General features: G+C 37.2%; 3 protein-coding genes across 9 annotated transcripts in view; 2 read left to right on the top strand and 1 right to left on the bottom strand.

Annotated features, from left to right (window-relative positions):
* LOC129038767 (olfactory receptor 11A1) overlaps positions 1–18,109 on the top strand; it is a 31,050-nt gene extending 12,941 nt beyond the window's left edge. The window contains exons 2-5 of one of the 3 annotated variants that reach the window (XM_054492163.2): positions 11,610–11,733; positions 13,204–13,328; positions 14,670–14,712; positions 15,873–18,109. In XM_054492163.2, the coding sequence (XP_054348138.2) occupies positions 15,964–16,911 (948 nt within the window). In that variant the 5' untranslated portion in view covers positions 11,610–11,733; positions 13,204–13,328; positions 14,670–14,712; positions 15,873–15,963 and the 3' untranslated portion in view covers positions 16,912–18,109. Of the gene's footprint in view, positions 1–11,524; positions 11,734–13,203; positions 13,329–14,669; positions 14,713–15,140; positions 15,392–15,872 lie in introns of those variants that run through there. The other 2 variants (XM_054492162.2, XM_054492161.2) reach the window with 2 other exon arrangements.
* LOC129038763 (olfactory receptor 5V1) overlaps positions 1–23,569 on the top strand; it is a 115,917-nt gene that overhangs the window by 17,870 nt on the left and 74,478 nt on the right. The gene's annotated exons all lie outside the window — the stretch shown is intronic.
* On the bottom strand, positions 2,590–4,261 carry LOC129038768 (olfactory receptor 10C1). Its single transcript, XM_054492164.2, has one exon. It carries the CDS (start codon positions 3,549–3,551, stop codon positions 2,613–2,615), a length of 939 nt encoding a protein of 312 aa, XP_054348139.2. The 5' UTR covers positions 3,552–4,261; the 3' UTR covers positions 2,590–2,612.

Genomic DNA, 23,569 nt, shown 5'->3' with positions numbered 1-23,569 from the left:
ACCCTAACTTCCTTTAGCAGGTGAATGAATAAACAAATTGTGAAAACAACCCAAATTTCCTTCAGCAGGTGAATGGATGAACAAATTATGTCATATCTATACAATGGAGTATCACTCAGAAATGAAAAGGAATGGCTGTTGTACACACCACAACATGGCTGAATCTCCAAATATGCTGAATGAAATAAGTCAGACTAAAAAGAGTACATGTTTTATAATTCCATTTATATAAAACTGAAAAAAGAAAAATATAGTGCTAGGAAGCAGATCAGAGGTTGCTTGGGAATGAGGAGTTTCGGGAGGGGTGAAAGAGATTACAATGGAGCATGAGGGAGCACGGGGGCTGGATATGTTCATTTCATGATTGTGCCTGTAATGTCATGGTACACACATAGGTCAAAACTTATCAAATTGCACACTTAAACATGTACAATTTGTCATATGCCAATTGTACTTCCATAAAACGGTGAGGAAGTTATTGCTTATACAACAGGAAAAGTACAGTGATTCCTATCACCAAGATATGAGAGAAATGATCCCTCCGAGAGTTTCATAATGTTGCTTCTCGTAATCTTTCTCAACGTAAACCAAAGGCTTAATGCCAAAACACTCTTTAGCAAGACCAGTTCTAGGAAAGATGAGTTGATGGAGATGTGTAGGAGGTGGAAATAGTTTAGCATTTTAAATGTGTAGCTCTGTGCTCATCTGCTTTAGCCTGGGGATAAGATTTAGATTTTAAATTATCAGAGGAAAAGCTGTTTTGAGTATCCTTTAGGCAACCCTTCTTAAATGCTGTTCCTCTCTATTAAAGTTTTGTTCAATTGAAGAGCAGCAGTTTTGAGGTTTTTCACATTGATAAAATGAGTGTGAGGAAGGCCACAGAATCCCTTTTGGGGGGTGGGGACAAGGAGTAACACCTTTGTCTTTTCGCTTTACATTTTGAGTGTTTTCTTACTTTGTAAACTGTTCTCTGATAGTTTCATGAGAATCAGTGTTTTTTTAATGAGACAGCAAGTGCTCTCTGGACAGAATTACCACCCTGCATGTACTTGATATTCTCCACAGTGCCAAAGAGCAATAGGCACATAAAAAGTTTGCAATAAATACTGGTGCATTTCAATAAAGTGTTGGAATGATATAAAGTATGTAGATTGCATTTTTAATATTAATAAATACTTGCCTCTTGGAGATGGCTGTTTTTGATTCAACCTCTCAGCTTATCCCATTTATTTGTTCTGCAGCTCATTGACTCTTCTGCATGTCATAGCTCTTATATTTGCTCTTCCGTGTCTTGGTAGTTTTTGGCTCATATCTCTGCTGGGTAGCAGTTTCTGTTAACAGTGATGTATAGAGCCTCTTCTTCCACCTTCCTCTGGGTCTCTTGGGTTCCAATACCACTGATATTTCAAGAATACCCTTCTCTTCTCAGCAAAGGCACCCCATGCGAGCCAAACATTAGCCTTTGCGCTGACCTGTCTCACCTGCTAACAAAAACATCTATCAAGATACTATTTTGTGCCAGATATTAAGCTTGATTGTTTGCAAGTCTACAAATCCTCACAAAAACCCAATGAATTAGACTCTGTTGTTACCACAACTTTATAGGTAAGAAAATTAAGCCTCACATAAAAACAAAACAAAACAAAAAACAAACAGATTATGTCCTTTGCAGCATCATGGATGGAACTGGAGGTCATTATTCTAAGCAAACTAACACAGGAACAGAAAACCAAATACCATATGTTCTCACTTAAAAGTGGGAGCTAAACACTGAGTACACATGAACACAAAGAAGGGAACAACAGATACCAGGACATAATTGAGGATGGAGGATAGAAGAAGGTTGAGGATCAAAAAACTGCTTATCAGGTACTATGCTTATTACCTGGGTGACTAAATAATCATTGTGAGGTGAAATTTACCTATATAACAAACCTGCACATGTACCCTTGAATCTAAAATAAAAGTTAAAAAAATTAAGGCTCATAGAGATTGTATCATTCACCTGTGATAACACAGCTAACTAGCTGGAAAAAATAAGACTTGACTTTAAGTTTGTCTGACATCAAAATCTGTTCTCTTAACCTCTGCGGCATATGAATTTCCATAAGAACTTACCTTCATTGAAACTTTTGTGGCCACTCCTTCTTGAGGAATCTGTCTTTAGCTGGTAGTAGATTTAATTAGGTATAATTATGTTTGCTAAGGTACTAACCAGTTGTACCACCCAAGAAACAAATGCTTTACCTAGGATGTACAAATGTCAAATGACTTTAAGGATCATTGCTGTGGCTGAAAATTTTATTGCCTTGCTAGTCTGATGAGGATAATATTTTGTAACTTTATCCCTGGTTGTCAACTTGCTCTGCTTCTGAAATTGATCCTCCATCCTGGGTTTCTTGTTTCTTGCAACAGAAAGCAGAATAGAATATGTATGTGTTGTGAGGGTCTGAGGGGAGCATTTGACTATGGTAGCTTTTCAAAGATAAGTTTGTCTTTCTGACAGGCTGGCCCTCCCCTAATGTGAAGAAAGACCTTAAGGGAGACCCTTTGATCCTTAGTTATTTGGGACTGACTCAGAGCACTGCACAGAAGTCACTATCGCCCCCTTTTCAAATCTCCATAGGCACCGTTTTCCGGATGGTTCTCTTTAGGGCAGCTTTGACCTCTGTGTTCCGCAGGCTGTAGATGATGGGGTTGAGGATGGGGGTGACCACAGCATAGAAGAGGGACACCAGAGGGTCAGTGGCCGGATCGTAGCTGGCTTTAGGGCGAATATAGATAAAGATGGCGGTGCCGTAGAAGAGGGAGACCACGACCAGGTGGGAGGAGCAGGTGGAGAAGGCCTTGCGGCGGCCCGCAACAGATGGGATCCGGAAGATGGTAACGAGGATACGCCCGTAGGATCCCAGGATGAGGCCAAAGGGGCAGAGGATGAGGAGGGCTGCGGCCAGGATAATCTGCAGTTCATTAAGCGAGGTGTCTCCACATACCAGCTGCAGGACAGGCTGGATCTCACAGAAGAACTGCAGGATGGCATTGGGGCCGCAGAAGGGCAAAGAGAAGATGAAAGAGGTGTGGCCCAGCCCCACCAGCACCCCACAGGCCCATGCCGACCCAGCTAGCTGTAGACACACCCGGTGGCTCAGCAGCAATGGGTAGCGGAGGGGTTCACAGATGGCTGCATAGCGGTCATAGGCCATGGCTGCCAGGAGGCAGCACTCCGTGGCGCCAAAGAAGAGGAAGAAGAACATCTGGAGAGCACATCCAGAGCGAGAGATGTGGCGCCGGCCAGTGAGGAGGTGGTGAAGTAGCAGGGGGACCGTGACAGACGTGTAGCCAATCTCCAAGGCGGAGAGGATGTGCAGGAAGAAGTACATACGGGACTGGAGGGCAGCATCAGTGGAGACCAGCACCACAATGAGGAAATTGCCTGCCACGGTCAGCAGGTAGATAGTGAGAAAGACAGAGAAGAGCAAGCCCTGGAGGTCGGCCAGGTGGGAGAAGCCGAGAAGAAGAAACTCAGTCACCATGGAGGTGTTTGCACTCATCCTGCCTGCATACCTTTGACTGGAAGACAAAAGAAATGGCAAGGAAAAATCACAACTATGGAATAGTGAAATGGGCAAAGATGACCTCTGTCTGCATCTGATCGAAGCACTAGATCTCCCTTTCTATTAGAATATCATGGACTTTGAAATTAGGCAGCCTTGCCTGGAGTCCATATTCCACCCTTGCTCACTCTTGGGATCCTGGATGAGTATTTGTCTCTCTGAGCCTGAATCCCTGACTTCATCTCTTCGTGATAGTGCCTATCATTCTGAAGAACATGTTAAACTGTCTTTCCAGTTTCACCTGGGCTGAGGATTAAGTCAGTTTAGCTCCCTTTTCACTCTTTTCTGATTTTCCAATTCTTCCTGCAGGGCTGGAGACAGAATTTTCCCTCATAGCAGATCTTTTTCTCCATCAACTTGTCTCCTGTCTGATAAGAGGTGACCTGTCTTATCACCTCTTGCCCTCTAGTTTTCTTTTTTCCAGCTCTTTCTTTAGTTACCAGATTCACTTAGTCTTTCTTCTTTTTCTATCATTTTACCATAAATTTCACAGTGTTCAAGGAGGAGAAAAAAAATGAGAAAGATCCTCTCTTTTTAAGCTCCTATAGCAGTTAAACAGTTCAACTATTTAGAGGGGTGAGCATTTCTCTAGTTTTAAAACATGCCAGGCAAAAGATGACAAGAACTTCCTTAATTGCTTATTTCTGCATCTTACAGTCTTTCAAACTTAGTCCTCTTACATTGTAAACATGAAAATCCCCAAACTACACACATAAACTCCACAAATTCACACACTGTCAAATTATACTTCAAAATACAGGCACAGAAGAATAGCCTAATATTCCCAGATGCCAGATTTATCTAAAGTTGCAAATCATGTATTCTATTGGCATTATTACAGATAACAGTGAAAGTCAAAATACACTGAACATAAAACTATAAACACCCAAAGATACACTTGAATATATACATAAATTCAATATTCCAACCATATTCAAGGTTGTGTATTAGAAATACAAGTCCACACACTGATATCCTTTTGCAGTTGAAGAGCCCTTGGTTCATTCTCCTCTGGGGGCTCTTTCAGTGTTTTCCAAAAGATATTATCTCAAAAGTGTCTTTCTATTTTCTATTTGGAGAAATAACCAGTGAAGGCAGATGGCATTTGTGACTTGCTTATCTTCTTTTTTATCTACATAGTGGATCCCTCTTGTGGAAGGCTTTCTTAGGTTTGTTGTCTCTCTTTAAGGTCTCTGAGGATCTGAGTCTCCAAGCATTCTTGGCTTTCCAATGGGGAGAATGGTTCACAGAACCAATTAATCTGTTATTTTGAATCTGTTTCTTAGATTGCAAGAAATACAGAATGATCTGTTAAGAACAGAATATCCTGTTAAGAACTGGATATATTTCAAAGAATATATCCAGAGCTGTTGGTTTCTCTTAGTTCTCTCATATCTCTGGTTCAACCATTTTAATTTTCTTCTTTTTTCTCATGATTTTTTCCCATCACTGTAGATGTTCTAGTACATCTACAAAAAGTAATAATGCAATTTTACCCTTCTTATTGATATTGATATAATCCAGTAATCAATTTATTTGATAACCATTTATAGAGCCCCTTGCAGGTTTATTGATTCTACAGGTAACTAATAATATAAAAGAGAAATAAACATGATTTGACTTAATTGAGCTGTTAAATGTCATTTTCTTATACAATTGTCACTAATTTTTCTTGCTTTGATTTCTTTTTCATTTATTTTACAAGATCTTGCTTTGCATTTTTATCGTCAGTATCTATTATTTGATTTGTTTCTTCTGTGTTTTATACATTTTCATAGATGTGATAAAAGCTGTGTGTCAAATAGAATGTTTTCAAGACATACCAACCATTACAACAAGCCCCAACTCCAACTGATTTAAGTAATACATTTACTTATTAATTTATATAACTAGAAGTTCAGGGTTTACATATACTGGATTTCGTACTTAGTTTTCTTCTGACTGCTTTATATTTTATCCTTTCATTTATTTATTAGATTTGGCTGAAAGTAATGGAAATGCCAATGGCTCAAAGAGAATGAAAATTTATCTCTCACTTAAATGTCTAAAGATTTGTAGTTCAGGGAAATATGGCTGCTCTGATCCAGAATTCCTCAGGAATCTGTTTTCTCTCAGCTCATCAGTCATCTACTCCCAGAGTGTAGCCCTGTTATGACTGAAGATGATGCCATTAATGTTACACGGAACAGAATGGAGTAGAATAATTTGGATTGCTATTTGCCCACTCTTAGTGTAACCTATGTAGTATTATTGCTAAAAATGTTTAATTGGAGTATAAGAAAACAGTCAGACAAATCCATATTGTGGCATATTCTATAGACAACTGACACAAACTCTTAAAAAAATCAATGTCTTTAAAGACAAAGCAAAGATGGGAGATGACATCGTTCCAGATTGAAGAAGACCAAAAGGCATGGTAATAAAATGTTATTCATGATTTTTGACTGGATCCTACATCATCAACAAAACAAAATAAAAACAACTATAAAAGAGATTTGAAACAAGTGGGAAAATTGAATATGGGTTTTATATTATTGGTTCAATGTTAATTCCCTTGGGTGTAATAATAGTATTGTGGTTATGCTGGAGAATGTTCTTGTCATTAGAAAGATGCAGAATGGCTGCCTAGTATTCCATGGTGTATATGTGCCACATTTTCTTAATCCAGTCTATCATTGTTGGACATTTGGGTTGGTTCCAAGTCTTTGCTATTGTGAATAGTGCCGCAATAAACATACATGTGCATGTGTCTTTATAGCAGCATGATTTATAGTCCTTTGGGTATATACCCAGTAATGGGATGGCTGGGTCAAATGGTATTTCTAGTTCCAGATCCCTGAGGAATCGCCACACTGACTTCCACAAGGGTTGAACTAGTTTACAGTCCCACCAACAGCATAAAAGTGTTCCTATTTCTCCACATCCTCTCCAGCACCTGTCGTTTCCTGACTTTTTAATGATCGCCATTCTAACTGGTGTGAGATGGTATCTCATTGTGCTGGCGCTTTTCGAAAGCAGCCGCTGCGGCCGCCCAACGCCAAGAACGCTTCGCGAGCAGCGCCATCTTGAGCGAGGAAAGAGGAACCGAGAGAAGAGGATTGCGGGCCACTGGCCGACTGAATTCCGTATTTTATCTTTTCTTATTGCATTTTCAGAACTGAAGATATAGATGACAGAGCACTGAACTAGGCCAGGGTTTTAATCCTGGCTCTATGACTAACCTATTCTATAACTTTGTACAATTCACTTCATTTTCATGAGACTCATATTTCTCATCTTTAAAATGCAGACACAGCTGATTCTTATTTTTCACTGCAGTTGCATTCTATAAAGTTGCCTTGAACCCTGTAGGAGCAAATACTAAATCTTTTCTTGCTTTAGGGGAGATGCACGGTTAGATTCCTATGAGTTTTTGGTCACATTTTTGTCACCTGATCAATAAATAACCTTACTGTAAGTGTGTTTCTGTTTAAACACATCTTATATAATATATATCGTTGATTATTAACGTTGAACCCACAGCCAACAGCCCTATAACACGTGCCTGAACAGAGCTTATCTAGCAAATGCATTTTCTCCATAAGATCCATTGCAACCTTTTTGTGCTCAGAAGCATGGGACAGCACTTCAGCGCTACATTTGGGGCTATTTTGAATTATGAAATCACCAAAACACAAACAAAAAATGTGAAAAATATGGCATTCAGCAAATCAGGAAATCATGAAAAGGATACTTGTTTACAGTGTGATAGCTGAAACAAGAGGACAGAGCGTTTCCTTGTTCAGCATCAGGTGGGGATGCATACAGTGTGTCTCAAACTTCTTGTCACTATGTTCATGCACTTGTCCATGAATGACTGCGAAGGTGCTGTGAGTATTGATCTAGGAGTTAAAAATAGATGTTAGGGAGCAGGTGACTTTGCAAATACTGAATCCACAAATAATGAAGGTCAACTCTATTGCTAGTCATGCTTACTGGTGGAATCTTTGGAACTTTCTTTTCAACTGGACATTGTGTTAATATATTTTTAGAAGGCCAGGGATTATGAATCAAGTGACCATTTTTATTTTTTCATTCATGCATTCATGCATTGCTACTTATTCACTAATCATTTACGACACAGCTAAAATATTCTTGGGATACAAAGACGAATAGGATACGCCATCTGCCCTGGATAATATTTACTTCTAATTCGTAGTCTAGTGAAGAAGAAATCTAAATGGTAAGACTATGTAAATCGCTAACAGAAACCACAAAGAGCTATAATTTGTTTTTGTAAAATTCTGCTGGGTTGAATACAATCTCTTTTGTATTAAAATATACTGTTAATCCTCAAAAAGTTTTCAAAGATAAGAGATCAAACAATATTTTGGATTAGGTCCATGATGTACTGTTATTAAAGTTTCTGTGGTTTCAGATTGCCTTGGATGCCTAGGCTGGAGTCTAAGGAACAAATAATCAGAAAACATCACTGAGCTCGAGCTTATGAAATATTTTAGTAACATGGGAGACTCATGGAAATGTGTGCTTTCTTTTCCAACTGGAATTACTGATACAAAATAGGATATATATGTGACCAAAGCCAAACAACATAAATGGTTGTCAAACTTGAGCTTGAAGTTAGCCCCCCTGAAGCATCCCACAGTCACTTCTGAGAGTTTGCAAGATGCGTTCAGGAATGACTCCTCTGGTCCTTCCTCTCTTGTGTCTTTTCTGTGCCTTCCAGCTGCTGCTCTGTGAGAGCTGACTGACTCTTTTTACTTTGTCATCCTTTGCAGTGGTTGACATTGCTTTCTCCACCCTGGCTGTGGGAACAGCAACCACTGTCCCCTGTACCTGCTTTTCCTAAGCAAGGGCACAGGCCCTCTTAGAATTCTCCTAGTACAACCTATATCAAGTTGTAGCTTACAGAATAATTTACTATAGTTCTAACTTAATGGAAAGTAAATGTAGTGCAGAGAATTACGTGCTGTTACACTGATCCACACACACTTGAATTCCACTAGGTAATTCATGTGGCCAAGGGTATATTTCATTTCATTTGGAACTGCTTATAATCTTTTCACATCTTTCAGTTTAGGCCAAATTGATCCCAGGACACAAAGAAAGGCAGAAATGTATTTTTCATGCTAATATAGCACCTACTTTTGGAGATTTCATTTATACCCCAGGATTAACCTCTCACCAGGGTGATTAACAATACAAACATCTACTCCCCACAGATCCTTGTCTTTATCCATGGGACTGTGGTCTGAACTGATGACCTTAAAAAGTCCATAAAATGTATTTTGACAAAAAGTTTGCTAAAATATCTCTAAAAATTAAGATTAGTCAAACTTTCCCATCTTAAACTTGAATTATCTCTGAAGTTGTGTTTATCAAACCAAATTTAACAGTATACTGAAAGGATCTTTCACCATGATCAAGTGAGATTTAGCTCTGAGATGCAAGGATGGTTCAACATACAAATCAATAAATGTGATACGTAACATTAACAGAATTAAGGATAAAACCATATGATCATATAAACAGAACATGATATGGTGAAAGAAAAGTCTTTTTAATAAATGATGTTGGAAAAACTGAATATCCACATGCAGAAGAATGAAATTGGATCCTTATGACACTCAATATATAAGAATTAACTCAAAATGGATTAATGACTTAAACATATGACTGCAAACTGTAAAACTATTAGAAGAAAATATAGGAGAAAAGTTCCATGACATTGGTATGGGCAAGATTTCTTGTACATGATCTTCAAATCACAGACAACAAAACCAAAAGTAAACAAATGGGATTGCGTCAAATTAAAACATTTCTCCACAGCAAAGGAAACAATAGAGTGAAAAGACAACCCACAGGTTGAGAGAAAATATTTGTAAATGATACATGTAAGTGGCTAATATTCAAGCTATATAAGGAACTTAAACAAATCAATAACAAGGAAACAAATAACTCAATTTTAAAATGAGCTAAGCACCTGAATAGACATTTCTCAAAAGAAGACATACAGATGACAAACAGGTACATGAAAAAATGCTCAACATCACTAGTCATCAGGGAAATACAAATTAAATTCACAATAAGAGATCACCTCACACTTGTTAGAAAGCCTACTACAGAAAAGATAAAAGATAAATGTTGATGAAAATGTGGAAAAGGAGAACTCTTATACACTTTTGGTGGAAGCGTAGATTAGTACAGTCATTAAATACACTGTGGAGGTTTCTGAAAAATTCTGAAAAAATTAAAAATAGAACTGTCATATGACCCAGCAATTCCTTGTCTGTGTATATATCCAAAGGAAATAAGGTTAGTATCTTGAAGAGATATCTACACTTTCATGTTCATTGTAGTATTATTCACAATAGCCAAGATATGGAATAAACCTAAGCATCCATCAGCAGATGAATGGATAGAGAAAATGTGGTATATATGCATAGTGGAATACCATTCATCCTTAAAGAAGAAGGAAATTCTGTTGTTTGCAACAACATGGATGAATCTGGAGGACCTTATGTTAAGTGAAATAAGTCAGGCACAGAAAGACAAATACCTCATGGTCTCCCTTATATATGAAATCTACAAAGTCAAACTCATAGAAACAGAGAATAGAATGGTGGTTACCAGGGGCTGGCAGAAATGGAGAGAATTGAGAAGATATTGGTCAAAGGTTACAAAAATTACAGTTAGCAGAGATAATTCAAGAGATCTATTATATGAAAGAGTGACTATAATTAATGAATTTTGTATGTGAAAATTGCTAGAAGAGTAGATTTGAGTGTTCTCATCACAAAAACATGATAAGTATGTGAGGTAATGGTTCATGTAAATTAGCTTGATTTTGTCATTCCATAATGTATACATATATCAAAACATCATGTTATACATCATAAATATATACAATTTTAATTTGTCAATTAAAAATCATAATAATGTAGGCTAACTAAAAAATGCTAAATTTTTCCGAAAGTTTTCATTTCAAGACACATATACTTACCTTTTAGCATAGGCTGCTGTTTGATGAAAAAAATAAACGATTAAGAGAACCCCTCCTGCTGCCAAGAAAAAATAGGGTGGCATTTACTGTGAGCTACAAACAGTAGACAGAGTAGTTCAGAGCAAAAGTGTTCTCGGTTGGTCAGGGAGAAAGTGGAGCTGAAGTTAGGGTCTGAGTTTCATAAATGACACAGAAGTGCCTTCAACACACTCCTAGGGATGAGAAATAAATATATCAGCCTGATTTCTGTGGAAGCTTCAAAAAAGGGAGTAGTGGCAGACAAAGTTGTTGGGCAGTAATTTGGTCAGGAAGGATATTGAAATGCTACATAAGCATTTGAACGTCATTTTGTAACATCACGCCACCTTCCTTCTCCTTAAATCAGGCTCAGCATTGGCAAGATTTTGATGATCTATATAAAACACCCCTACTAAGGGTGGTACCTATTGAAACAATTGCCTGGGATGGTAAGAGGGCAATTTGGAGGCTGTAGATTGGAGAATGAAAGTTGAGAGCAGGCTCCTGGGAGGACCACTGTTGGTAATGGGGAATTTAGGGATGTTGCAGAGAAACAGAATTTTCTGGTGAGTTATGGAGACTAGGAATTGGGGCTTTAGATGTTTGGTGAAATGGAGAGCATTTGTCCCCAAGGGGATGGAAAGGTGGGCTCCATTTGGCTCTTTTGGTTTCTGCTCCGTTTATGGTCAAGCCAACAGTTCAGGAAACCGCCTTTGAAAAAATACAATTTCCTTAGGGATCTGCTATGTCTTGCTCATTTCAGGCTGCTCTCCAGTAAATCTGTAATTGGTTCTCAGGGGCCTCTCCCTCTGTGGCAATTGCCTGCCCTCCCATGTGATAGAGGGAAAGGACTGCGATGAAAGGACAGAATAGCCTGAGAGCTAGAAAAGGGGATGGAGGGTGGAAGAGAAAATGGCTCAGGAGTGGAGGGTAACAAGGGTGACATTTGTAATCAATGTTCTACGTTGCTTCAGGTTGAGCTCAAGCAGGGAGGGAGCTGAAGGTAGGAAATTCCAACATTCTGAAGTCTTCAGCAAATCTTAGCAGATCATCTTCTCCTCACAATCCTGTCTTTAGAGAACAGGGTCGCTATTTCGGGTACGTTTATTTTTGTGTAATTCTTTACAGCTTAGTTCACAGATTCTTTAAAAAGTTAAACGGCTGGTTTTTATGGCTGTTTATCCTGTAATCAGTAGCAACTTTCAATTAACCCAGAGAGTCAAAGAGTATTTTATTAAAAATCATTTCAAGAAGTCCCGCAGTATTTCTCTAGAATACCAGTGCTGCTATTTTCTCCATTGGATGTTTTTAAAAGTTGCTTTCTAATCCTTCTGGGTGCATACTAACTTGTTTTTGAAATTCTCTCTTCTCTTTTGGAGATGGGGAACAGTAGATATTCATGCTCCCCAAGCTTCAGTTGGTATGTTACAGAGTAGGAAGAAGCAAGACACCCTCATACTAATGTTTTCATGGTGGAAAGTTTTCCTCCTGCTATCCCATGGCTTGACAAAACTGGGATATGTTTAAAATTATATGCTTAAATTATAATTTAATGCTTAAAATTATACAGTTTTCTTTTTAAACCTTTTAAGTATATTTTAATGTTTTATTATGGAGTAATTACTGAAGAGACTTGAGGAGAATTAACAGATTAAAAAAATCAATCTGAATTAACTTTTTTGTTTTCTGCTTACAAAGATAACATGTTTGTTTAGCAGACATTTCAAAATATGAGAATAAATTTTTTTCTAATACCTAAAGATGAATTAAAATTTACAGTTTTGTATATATTTTTAAAAATATTTTTTCCTAGAATATTCTTTGAATTGCTAGTTTTAATTAAGGACTCTATGTTATCTCAGAGTCTGGGTTGAATGAGGGTTATGGTTTTTACTTAGAATTGAGTTTGTGACTGATTGTTCGTTAGACAACAAACAGGCATTTTGCACTATTCTCACTTCTCTACCAGTTAGTATGGCAAAATTCATGTTGATTTCAAACTCTTCCCTCAGTTTTTTGAGTTTTCCAATTTCAAATTCAGCTCTATTCCTTGGAGTTTTCAACTCTAAATTCATCAACTTCCTCTATTCCCTGATTCCCCTCTGTCTTTAAGGGAATAACAGCCTCTCATATATCCTACTGTTTCTGTGTTTTTCCCATTTCTCTTCTTTTCATATCTACTTTTACAGATTTAGGGGTACAAGTGCAGTTTTGTTACATGAATATATTGTGTAGCGATTGAGTCTGGGCTTTTAGTGTAACCATCACACAGATAGTGTGCATTATACCCATTAGGTAATTTCTCATCCCTCACCTCTTCCCACCTCACCTTTCCAAGTCTCCAATGTCTATTATTCTGAATTTTGTGTTCATGTGCATACATTATTTAGCTCCCACTTATAAATGAGAATATGCAATATTTGACTTTCTGTTTCTGAGATATTTCACTTAAAATAATAGCCTCCAGCTCCAATGACAGTCTTGATTTCCAGGGGAGGTAGTGGTCATGAGCTATTTATTATTAGAGGTATTCTTGCCTGATTTACATGCTCACCTCTCTCCTGGCAGGAATCCTATAGAAAGACTCCAAGCCTCAGAATGAGTTTGGACCAGATAAAATAATCTAGAGTTAAAGATGGCCCACAAAGGGAGTGCCAGATTCACTCACAAGGAAATGCAGATGGGATCAAAGGGTAAGAGGATAGCTTTAGAGACAGTAGTTGGAGGGCAATAACAGAACCTGTGGAATTTTGTAGTCTATGGAGAACAGAGTTCTGCTCTGATCAATTCATATGGGTTTAGGTTAAGGAAGACATGGTGTTAAACATTAAGTATTCATTGAGATTTTATCTTTTTGTAAGACTTCGGTACAGTAGCAGTTGTAAAAATTTAAATCCTGTGCTAAATGAACTTTTAGTCTTTTGGAAAAGAGAAAGTGCATACCATAAGATAATTAATGATCAACTCAAGGCAGCATGTATTTGCACATCAGGTATCAGATGAGTGGGGCCATCCCTTCTTTCACTCTTGTTACCTTGTTATTAGCTTCCATAATACTATTTAAATTTAGGTTGAAACATGCCACTGTACTGTTTAAAAGCCTTCAGCTGTGCCTTGCTGCCTATAGAATGAAGCTCTAGTTCCTTCTTGTGACAAGCAAGGATCCCCAGACTCTGATCCTGGCCCCTTTCTCTCCCTATCTTCCCCCATTCTTCACCCCAATCCTAATTCTCCTTCAGAGTCGAGGGGATTGTTTGAGCCACCCTTGGCTACTTACCCCCTGCTACCTCTTTCTCCTACTCACATCCAATGTTGTTTCTTGCCTCAGTGTGTACTCATGGTTTTCTTTTTACCTAAAATGCCCTCACCTCCATTCTTTCCATTTTCCACTGCAATCACTCATCAGTTCAGCATCACTTCCTCCTAGTACTATTTCTTTCAGGTTGAATTCATTAACTGTCTTTTGGCGTATTGCAATTTTCTGTTCATATGTCCATCTGTCACACAAGAGTGTAAGCTCCTTAAGAGTATGGACCAGTTTTCTTTGGCCCACTATCCTCAGAAACAGATGTAATATCTTCTATACACCAGATCCTTAGTACATGATTGGGAGGGAAATAAAGGGCTCTATTAGTCAAGGGGGATTCTTGGTAGAGATACGTTCTTAAGCTGGGTCTTTGAGGATTTAACGTTAGCAATGAGCAGAGGTATGGAAAATGGGATTCCATTCAAAAGGCAGATTTGGTCTTAGGCAAAACTACAAAACAGTGTGCCGTGAAGGCTCCCAGCACCGTGGTGCCTGAGGCATCCAGTTTTTCACCTCTTAGGAAACTGATGTTCTAGACTGTTTGTATTAAAGATAACTTACATTTTTTGTGATAATAAATATAATGTATGTTTATTAATCCCATTTTCTAGAAAGTAACACTGTTAATATTATGTATTTATATTTATTTATATGCTATCTGCTTTTTTTTTTCTACCTTTCTCAACTGTTTCTAATCATTCCGTGTATTCTCTCTCATTGTCTTCAGTTAATAAACACACATTGCTTTGAATAGCATAACCTTCCAGCAGGTATGGCAGAGCCATTTTCAGATATTTAGAAGTGTCATGCTCAATTACAACTCTTTGCTTTTGCATATGCTTTCCTGCCAGGGATGCCCTGCCTGGTCTGGTTTCCTGTCTTTTGCCTGGCCAACTCTTTTTTTTTTTTTTGAGATGGAGACTCGTTCTATTGCCCATGCTGGGGTGCAGTGGCGCGATATCGGCTTACTGCAAACTCCACCTCCTGAGTTCACGCCATTCTCCTGCCTCGGCATCCCAAGTAGCTGGGACTACAGGCTCCCGCCACCAAGCCCGGCTAATTTTTTTGTATTTTTAGTAGAGACGGAGTTTCACTGTGTTAGGATGGTCTCAATCTCCTGACCTCGTGATCCACCCGCCTCAGCCTCCCAAAGTGCTGGGATTACAGGCGTGAGCCACCGCGCCCGGCCGCCTGGCCGACTCTTAATTGGCCCTCAAAACTTAGCCTACTTGCTTCTATCTTCAGAAAGCCTTCCCCGACATTGATCCCACACCTTCTGCCCCACAACTCTAGGCTGGGTTTGGTCCTTCTCTGCTCCCATGGCACCTACTTCCTTCCCTATTACCATTTACCACATTTTCACTACCAACTCCTGAATGACTTGATGAAACTACTATTTAAGGAAGGCAAAAAGTGAAGAATATATAAGAATTATCCAAGGAACAGTTGGTACGATATCACTGATTAGGAGATGGGGAATGAAAGGGGCGGTTGAGACAATGAGAAGGATGAGATAGTGACCATGGGAATTAGACAGAATTCTCAAACCACTCATAGAGGAATTGGTTGTGATTGAGGAAGATAGAAGAGTTTGCGGTTGTGGGCCATGTCTATATATCACACATTTGGAGAATATTACACTGGTGCTCAAGAAGGAGGCTATGGCTGACTGTACAGATAAGAATGATAGAGTTGATTATGTGATAGAGGTAGTAGATTGAATTAATGGGGTAAAGGTCTTTGAAAGACTAAAATTATGAATTTGGATAAACTATTTTGAGCCTTAAAGAATATGCACAATTAAGGAAGGCAGGGAAGGATGAGAGTTGGGGAAGGAACGACAACTAAGAAGGGGGATAGTTGAAGACTTGCGTGAGCGATTCTTGTTTTAGAGACTCATTTTTGTCTTTTTTGTTTTGTTTTGTTTTAGCTCTAATAACCTTAGGCTTGGTATAGAAGATACAGAGACATGCTAAAATTTCTCCCCCAATTATTGGCAAGCAGAAACTTGGACGATCAACATGGAAATTGTCTCCATAGCAAACAAAACTATTACTGAATTTGTCCTCCTTGGCTTCTATGACATCCCTGAGCTGCATTTTTTGTTTTTTATTGTATTCACTGCTGTCTATGTCTTCATCATCATAGGAAATATGCTGATTATTGTAGCAGTGGTTAGCTCCCAGAGGCTCCACAAACCCATGTATATTTTGTTGGCGAATCTGTCCTTCCTGGATATTCTCTACACCTCCGCAGTGATGCCAAAAATGCTGGAGGGCTTCCTGCAAGAAGCAACAATCTCTGTGGCTGGTTGCTTGCTCCAGTTCTTTATCTTCGGCTCTCTAGCCACAGCTGAATGCTTACTGCTGGCTCTCATGGCATATGATCGCTACCTGGCAATTTGCTACCCACTCCACTACCCACTCCTGATGGGGCCCAGTTGGTGCATGGGGCTGGTGGTCACAACCTGGCTCTCTGGATTTATGGTAGATGGACTGGTTGTGGCCCTGGTGGCCCAGCTGAGGTTCTGTGGCCCCAATCACATTGACCAGTTTTACTGTGACTTTATGCTTTTCGTGGGCCTGGCTTGCTCAGATCCCAGAGTGGCTCAGGTGACAACTCTGATTCTGTCTGTGTTCTGCCTCACTATTCCTTTTGGTCTGATTCTGACATCTTATGCCAGAATTGTGGTGGCAGTGCTGAGAGTTCCTGCTGGGGCAAGCAGGAGAAGGGCTTTTTCCACATGCTCCTCCCACCTAGCTGTAGTGACCACATTCTATGGAACGCTCATGATCTTATATGTTGCACCCTCTGCTGTCCATTCCCAGCTCCTCTCCAAGGTCTTCTCCCTGCTCTACACTGTGGTCACCCCTCTCTTCAATCCTGTGATCTATGCCCTGAGGAACAAGCAGGTGCATCAGGTACTTCGGAAGATTCTCTATATCAAACGAACTGAAACACTTGACTGAAGGAGAGTAATGAAGATGTTATTTTGGACTTCAGACACCTCCATTAGGAATTCTTCTAGGATGGGTTGGAGAGGAGTAACTTTGTCTTATTCGACCATTCTCTTTGAACTCTTCCGCAGTTATACTAAAAATGAAAATGATAGGGTAACAATTTTTTTAAACTTTTATTTTAAGTTCAGGGGTACATGTGCAGGTTTGTTACATAGGTTAACTTGTGTTATGGGGGTTTGCTCTACAGATTATTTCATCACCCAGGTATTAAACATAGTGCTCATTAGTCATTTTTCCTGATCCTCTCCCTCCTCCCACCCTCCACCCTCAAGTAGGACCCAGTGTGTGTTGCTCCCCTCTATGCATCCATATGTTTTCACAATTTAGCTCCCACTTATGAATGAGGACACACAGTATTTGATTTTCTGTTCCTGTGTTAGTTTGCAAAGGATAGTAGCCTCCAATTCCATCCATGTCAAATAATCAAAATTATTTAAAGTTTGATTAGTTCTTTATTAAATATGCCATAAATATTTAAAAATAAACAAAACAGCAATACCAAAATAAACCTAGAAATATTGTTTTTTATATTATTGTTGTATGACATTTTAAAATTTCTTTCTATGTATATTTATATTTATACATACAAGTTGCATCATGGAGTTTGTAATCTGGTTTTCCACTGAACACTGTGTCACGAACAACTTTTTCTATTAACAAGCATCTATTTCTTTATTCTTCTGGGCTTCATCATATGGCTAAACATGATTTGTTATTCTATTTTGGGAATTTTTAGTTGATTCCATTCTTTTACTGTACATTGTTTACATCTGGATTTTCCTGCAATAAGCTTTTAGCACCTAAATTGCAAGATCTAAGGTTATGTGTTTTTAAAAATCTAAAGCTGAATTCCTTTTGCTTTTAAACGTCTTTTCTTGTAGAACATTTCAAACATACACAAAAGAGAAGAGCCCAGAGAACCCTCATGTACTCCATGTAGCCACCATCCAGCTCCAACATCAACATTTTGCAATCTTATTTTAATTAGCTACAGTTCCTTGTTTGTTTGTTTTCATGGAATATTTTAGGGCAAATTCCAGATGTTGTGTAACTATTATGTTGTGTAAGTTGTATATGTACATATTCCACATGTAAGTATTTAGTATGATCTGTGACTGATAAAGACATTTTAAAAAACCATGCCCACCATACCATTATGATACTTAGCATGATTATCAGTATTTCCTTTATATCATCTAATACACAAGCCATGTTCAAATTCCTCCATTGATCTTTAAGTAATTTCTTAAAATTAGGATCTAAACAAGGCTCACACAATGCACTTTGTTATTGTCTTTCCAGTCCCTTTATAACATAGCAGACTCCACTTTTTTGTCATGCCGTTGACTTAAGTTGCTATGTTATTTTTATTGCATCATATCCTGAGACACATGATATTTGGTTGTCCCACTCTTAGAGATGCTATTTATATTATTGACCAGTGAGTTGAGGTGGTATCAGTCAGATCTATCCATTACCCAGTTTCTAATTAACATTTTCCCTAATACTTTAATCATCCATCAAGGAAAGGTGATGATTAACTTTTATTCCAAATGCTTTTATGTTCCTTTTTCAATTCCAAAATTCACCATTTTACTAAATGGCTCTCTAGTACATTATATATCAGAGTCAGCCAGGAATCACATTTAGCTATTAGAAACTGTCAATACAAAGTTTTAAAAGTAAACATTGTCATGTAAGTAAAAGTTAATTTTTCTCTCAAGTAAAAGAAGTCTGGAGGTAAGTAGTACAGAGAGGATGTGGTTGATTCCCAGGGTTATATAGACCAGAGCTCCATTTACTTAGTGTGTATGTCATGAGAACAGCATGGGGGAAACTTCCCCCATGATCAGATCACTTCCCTCCAGGTCCCTCCCTTGACATGGGAGATTACAATTGAGATGAGATTTGGGTGGGGACACAAAACCAAACCATATCAAGCTCTATTCTGTGTGTCTGTGTGCATATGTAACTAAAATTAGGAGTGAGCAATTGAGAGAAGTGAATTTTCTTGGTGTGGTTTTAGTTGCAAACAACATAATCTACCGTGGCTAATTTAAGCTGCTGTTTTTTCTTATATAATATTTGATAGCTCACACACTATCCTGTAGGTAAAGAGAGTCAGACTGAATTATTCTGCCAGGGATGAGATGCGGAAACACAGAGGGCCTCTTGTTGGCATAAATATCACTGCCATCATTACTTAACCTTAGGGTACTTCTAGACCCATCACTGATGCTCCAGAAGGACCAGATTCCTCTGTTCCATGCAGAGAAGACTGAGTTCCACATGCATAGTCTTGCTGATTGGTAGGACCTAATTTCCATGGTTGTTACCAGCTGTTAAGGAATCTAGGAAATGATCACAATGTAGTGGAGGTGTTCACAGATGTAAAAGCATGATAATGAATGTCTACTCTTGGCACAGTGTGAAAGGATAATGTTAGGTACTAATTTTTATTTCTTTTGATGTTTTAAAATACAAACATTTCATGCATACACAAAATACAAAAATTTCCTTTGTCCACTTTTTAATGGGGTTATTTGTTTTTCTTGTTGAGTTGTTTAAGTTCCTTGTAAGTTCTGGACACCAGTCCCCTATTAGGTGCATAGTTTGCAAATATGTTTTCCCATTCTGTAGGTTGTTTGTTTACTCTGTTGATTATTCCCTTCACCGTGCAGAAGCCTTTTAGTTTAATTAAGTTCTGTTTGTCTATTTTTATTTTTGTTGCATTTGCTTTTGAGGACTTAGTCACAAATTCTTTGCCTAGGCCAATGTCCAGAAGAGTTTTTCCTAGGTTTTCTTCTAAAATTTTTATAGTTTCAGGTCTTACATTTAAAAGAGGACATACAATCAGCCTACAAAACCTACAAACATATAAAAAAAAAAGCTCAACATTGCTAGTCATCAGAGAAGTGCAAATTAAAACCACACTGAGATATCTTCTCATACCAGTAATAATAACTATTATTAAAAAGTCAAAAACAAGAGATGTTGGTGAGAATGCAGAGAAAAGGGAATGCTTATATACTGTTGATGAGAATGTAAATTAGTACAACCTCTATGGAAAACAGTATGAAGATTTCTCAAAGAGCTAAAATTAGAACTACCCTTTGATTTAGCAATCCCAATACTAGATATCTACCCAAAGGAAAACAAATCATGGTACAAAAAAGACACCTGCATGTGTATGTTAATTGCAGCACTTTTCACAAGAGCAAAGTTATGAAACCATCCTAAGCATATGAAAGCATACACACACACACACACACACGTACATAAGCATACATAATTAGACATTTTTTCTTTTATTTTACTTTCACTTATTTCTTCTTCAATGCTCTTCTGTTCTTAAAGGGGGATCCAAATGTCTCACTTGTATAATTTTATTACTCTCTAAAAAATTTATTTTATCACTTTTTACCAGGCAAGTCTATTGGCAATAAATTCCCTCAATTTTTATTCCTCTGAGAAGGTTTATTTCTCATTCACTTTTGAAGGATAATTTCACATACTGCAGAATTCTGGATTGGTTTTTCTTTTATCAAAAATTTTAAATATTTCACTCTATTTTCTTCTAACTTTTGTGGCTTCTGAGGACTCAGATGTCATCTTTTCTTCCCTAAAGATACGGTATTTTTTATCCTCTGGCTTCTTTCATGATTTTAAAAAAATCTTCGACTTTCTGATTTTTGTTTAATTTTCCATAGTTTAAAAATGATATTCCTAGCCATAGTTTTTCTGGCATTTATGCTGCTTGGTATTCTTTGAGCCTCCTAGATTTGAAGTTTGGTGTCTCATATTAATTTGGGGAAATTTTCAGTTATTGCTTCAAATATTTCTTCTGTTCCTATCTACTTTTCTACTCCTTCTGATATTCCCATTGTATGTACTACATATTTTGGAGTTTTTCCAGAATCCTTGAATATTCTTCTCTGCTTTAATAAGTCTTTGTTTTCTTTGCTTTTCAGTTTTTAAAGTTCCTATTGATATATTCCCACACTTAGAGGGTTTGGTGGTCGTTTTCTTCCCCTTAGCTTTATTAAGGTATGACTGACACGTAAAATTGTATATATTTATGATGTTTACTGTGATGTTTTGAGATATGTATACATTGTGAAACGATTACCACAATTAAGCCAATTAACACATCTATCACCTCACTTAGTTACAACCTTTTTTATGTGTGTGGTGAGAACATTTATGATCTTCTAGTTTAGAAAATTTCAAGTATGTAATACAGTATTATTAACTATAATCACCATGCTATATACACATTATATAGGTTACATTTTTAAATCCACTTCTCTGTTTTGATGGACCTTTAGGCTAATTCTATATCTTGGCTATTGAGAATCATGCTGCAATGAACACAAGAGTGCAGATATGTCTTTGAAATACTAATTTTTTTTTATTTTTCCATAGGTTATTGGGGTACAGGTAGTATTTGGTTACATGAGTAAGTTCTTTAGTGGTGATTTGTGAGATTTTGGTGCATTCATCACCCAAGCAGTATACACTGCACTGTATTTGTAGTCATTTATCCTTCACCCCCCTCCCACTCTACACCCCAAGTCCTCTAAGTCCACTGTATCATTTTTATGTATTTGCATCCTTATAGCTTAGCTCCCACATATCAGTGAGAACATAAAATGTTTGGTTTTGAAATACTGATTTTATTTCCTTTAGACATATACCCAGCAGTGGGATTACTGAATCATATGGTATTTCTACCTTTATGTTTTTTGAGGAATCTCCATATGTTCCCCATAATGGCTGTACAAATGTAAATTCCCAAAAACAATGTACAAAGGTTCTCTTTTTATATCCTTATTAATACTTGTTATCTTTTGTCTTTTTGATAAAAGCCATTCTAACTGATGTGAATTGATATCTTGTGGTTGTGGTTTGTATTTCCTTTGATTTAATGATGTTGAACATTAAAAAATACACTTGGCCATTTGTGTGGAAATATCTATTTCATTGAAAAAAAAGCCTATTTAGATTCTTTCCTCATTTTTAAACTAGGCTATTTGTTTTCTTGCTATTGAGTTTTTTAAAAATATATATTTTGGATATTAACTCTTTATGAAATATTGTTTTCCCATTTCATAGGTTGTCTCTTCATTCTGTTGATGTTTTCTTTTGTTAAATAGGAGCAATTTAGTTGGGTAGAATCCTGTTTATTTTTGATTTTGTTTCCTGTGCTTTAGGTATTATATTTTAAAAATATCATTGCCCAGACCACCATTGAGAAGTTTTTCCCTGTTTTCTTCTAGTAGTTTTACAGTTTCAGGTCTTACCTTTCAGTTTTTAATCCAATTAAATTGATTTTTGTGTATTGTTTGAGAGAATGGTTTAATTTCATTCTTCTTTAGGTGGCTATTAAGTTTTTCCAACACAATTTATTGGAGAGAATATTCTTTTCCCATTGTATGTTCTTGGCACCTTTGCCGAAGACCAACTGACCATAAGTACATAGATTTATTTCTGGGCTCTCTATTCTGTTCCATTGTTCTATGTATCTGTTTTTATGCCAGTATCATACTGTTTTGATTACTATAGTTTTGTAGTATATTTTGATTCCAGGCAGTCATGCCTCCAGCTTTGTTCTTTTTCCTCAAGATAGCCTTGGCTATTTGGAGTCTTTTGTGGTTCCATATGAATTTTAGTACTTTTGCTATTTCTGTAAAAAATTCCATTAGAATATTGATAGGGATTGCAAAGAATCTATAGTTTACTTAGGAAAGTATGACCATTTTGACAATATGAATTCTTCTAATCCATGAATAAAGAATATCTTTCCATTTATTTGTATCTTCTTCAATTTCTGTCATCCATGCCTTATAGTTTTCAAGGTACAGATCTTTCACCTTCTTGGTTAGATTTATTCCTAAGTATTTTATTTACCTTTGATATTATTGTAAATAGAATTGTTTTCTTGATTTTCTATTCAGATAGATCATTGTAAAAATGCAACTGGCTTTTGTATGTTAATTTTGTATCCTGTGAACTTAACTAAATTTATTAGTTCTCACAGTTTTTGGTGTAGTCTTTAGGGTTTTCTAGATGTAAGATCATGTCATCTGCAAACAGAAAATTTTACTTCTTCCTTTTTAGTTTGGATGCCTTTTATTTATTTTTCTTGTGTAATTGCTGTAGCTAGTAATGTCAGAATTATATTGAAGAGAAATTGTGAAAGTGGGCCTCCTTGACTTGTTCCTGATCTTGGAAGAAAAGCTTTTAGCTTTCCAACATTGATAATGAGAATAGCAGTGGACCTGATATACATTACCTTTATTACATTAAGCTACGTTTCTTCTATACCTAATTTGTTGAAAGTTTCTTTTAGTTGTGAAAGAATATTGAATTTTATCAAATGCTTCTTCTGCACCTATTATCATATGGTTTTTATCCCTCAGTATGTTAATGTGGCATATCATATTTATTAATTTGTGTATGTTAACCCATTCTTGCATCCTAACGATGAATCCCACTTAGTCATGGTGTATGATCATTTTAATGTGCTGTTGAATTCATTTTGCTAGTTTTTATTGAGGATTTTTGCATCTATGTTCATCAGGGATATTGGCCTATAACTGTATTT

This window comes from Pongo pygmaeus, chromosome 5 (genome assembly GCF_028885625.2).
Source record: "Pongo pygmaeus isolate AG05252 chromosome 5, NHGRI_mPonPyg2-v2.0_pri, whole genome shotgun sequence".
In the NCBI taxonomy this organism is placed as follows: domain Eukaryota; kingdom Metazoa; phylum Chordata; class Mammalia; order Primates; family Hominidae; genus Pongo; species Pongo pygmaeus.
This window is presented reverse-complemented; position numbering and strand designations above follow the sequence as displayed.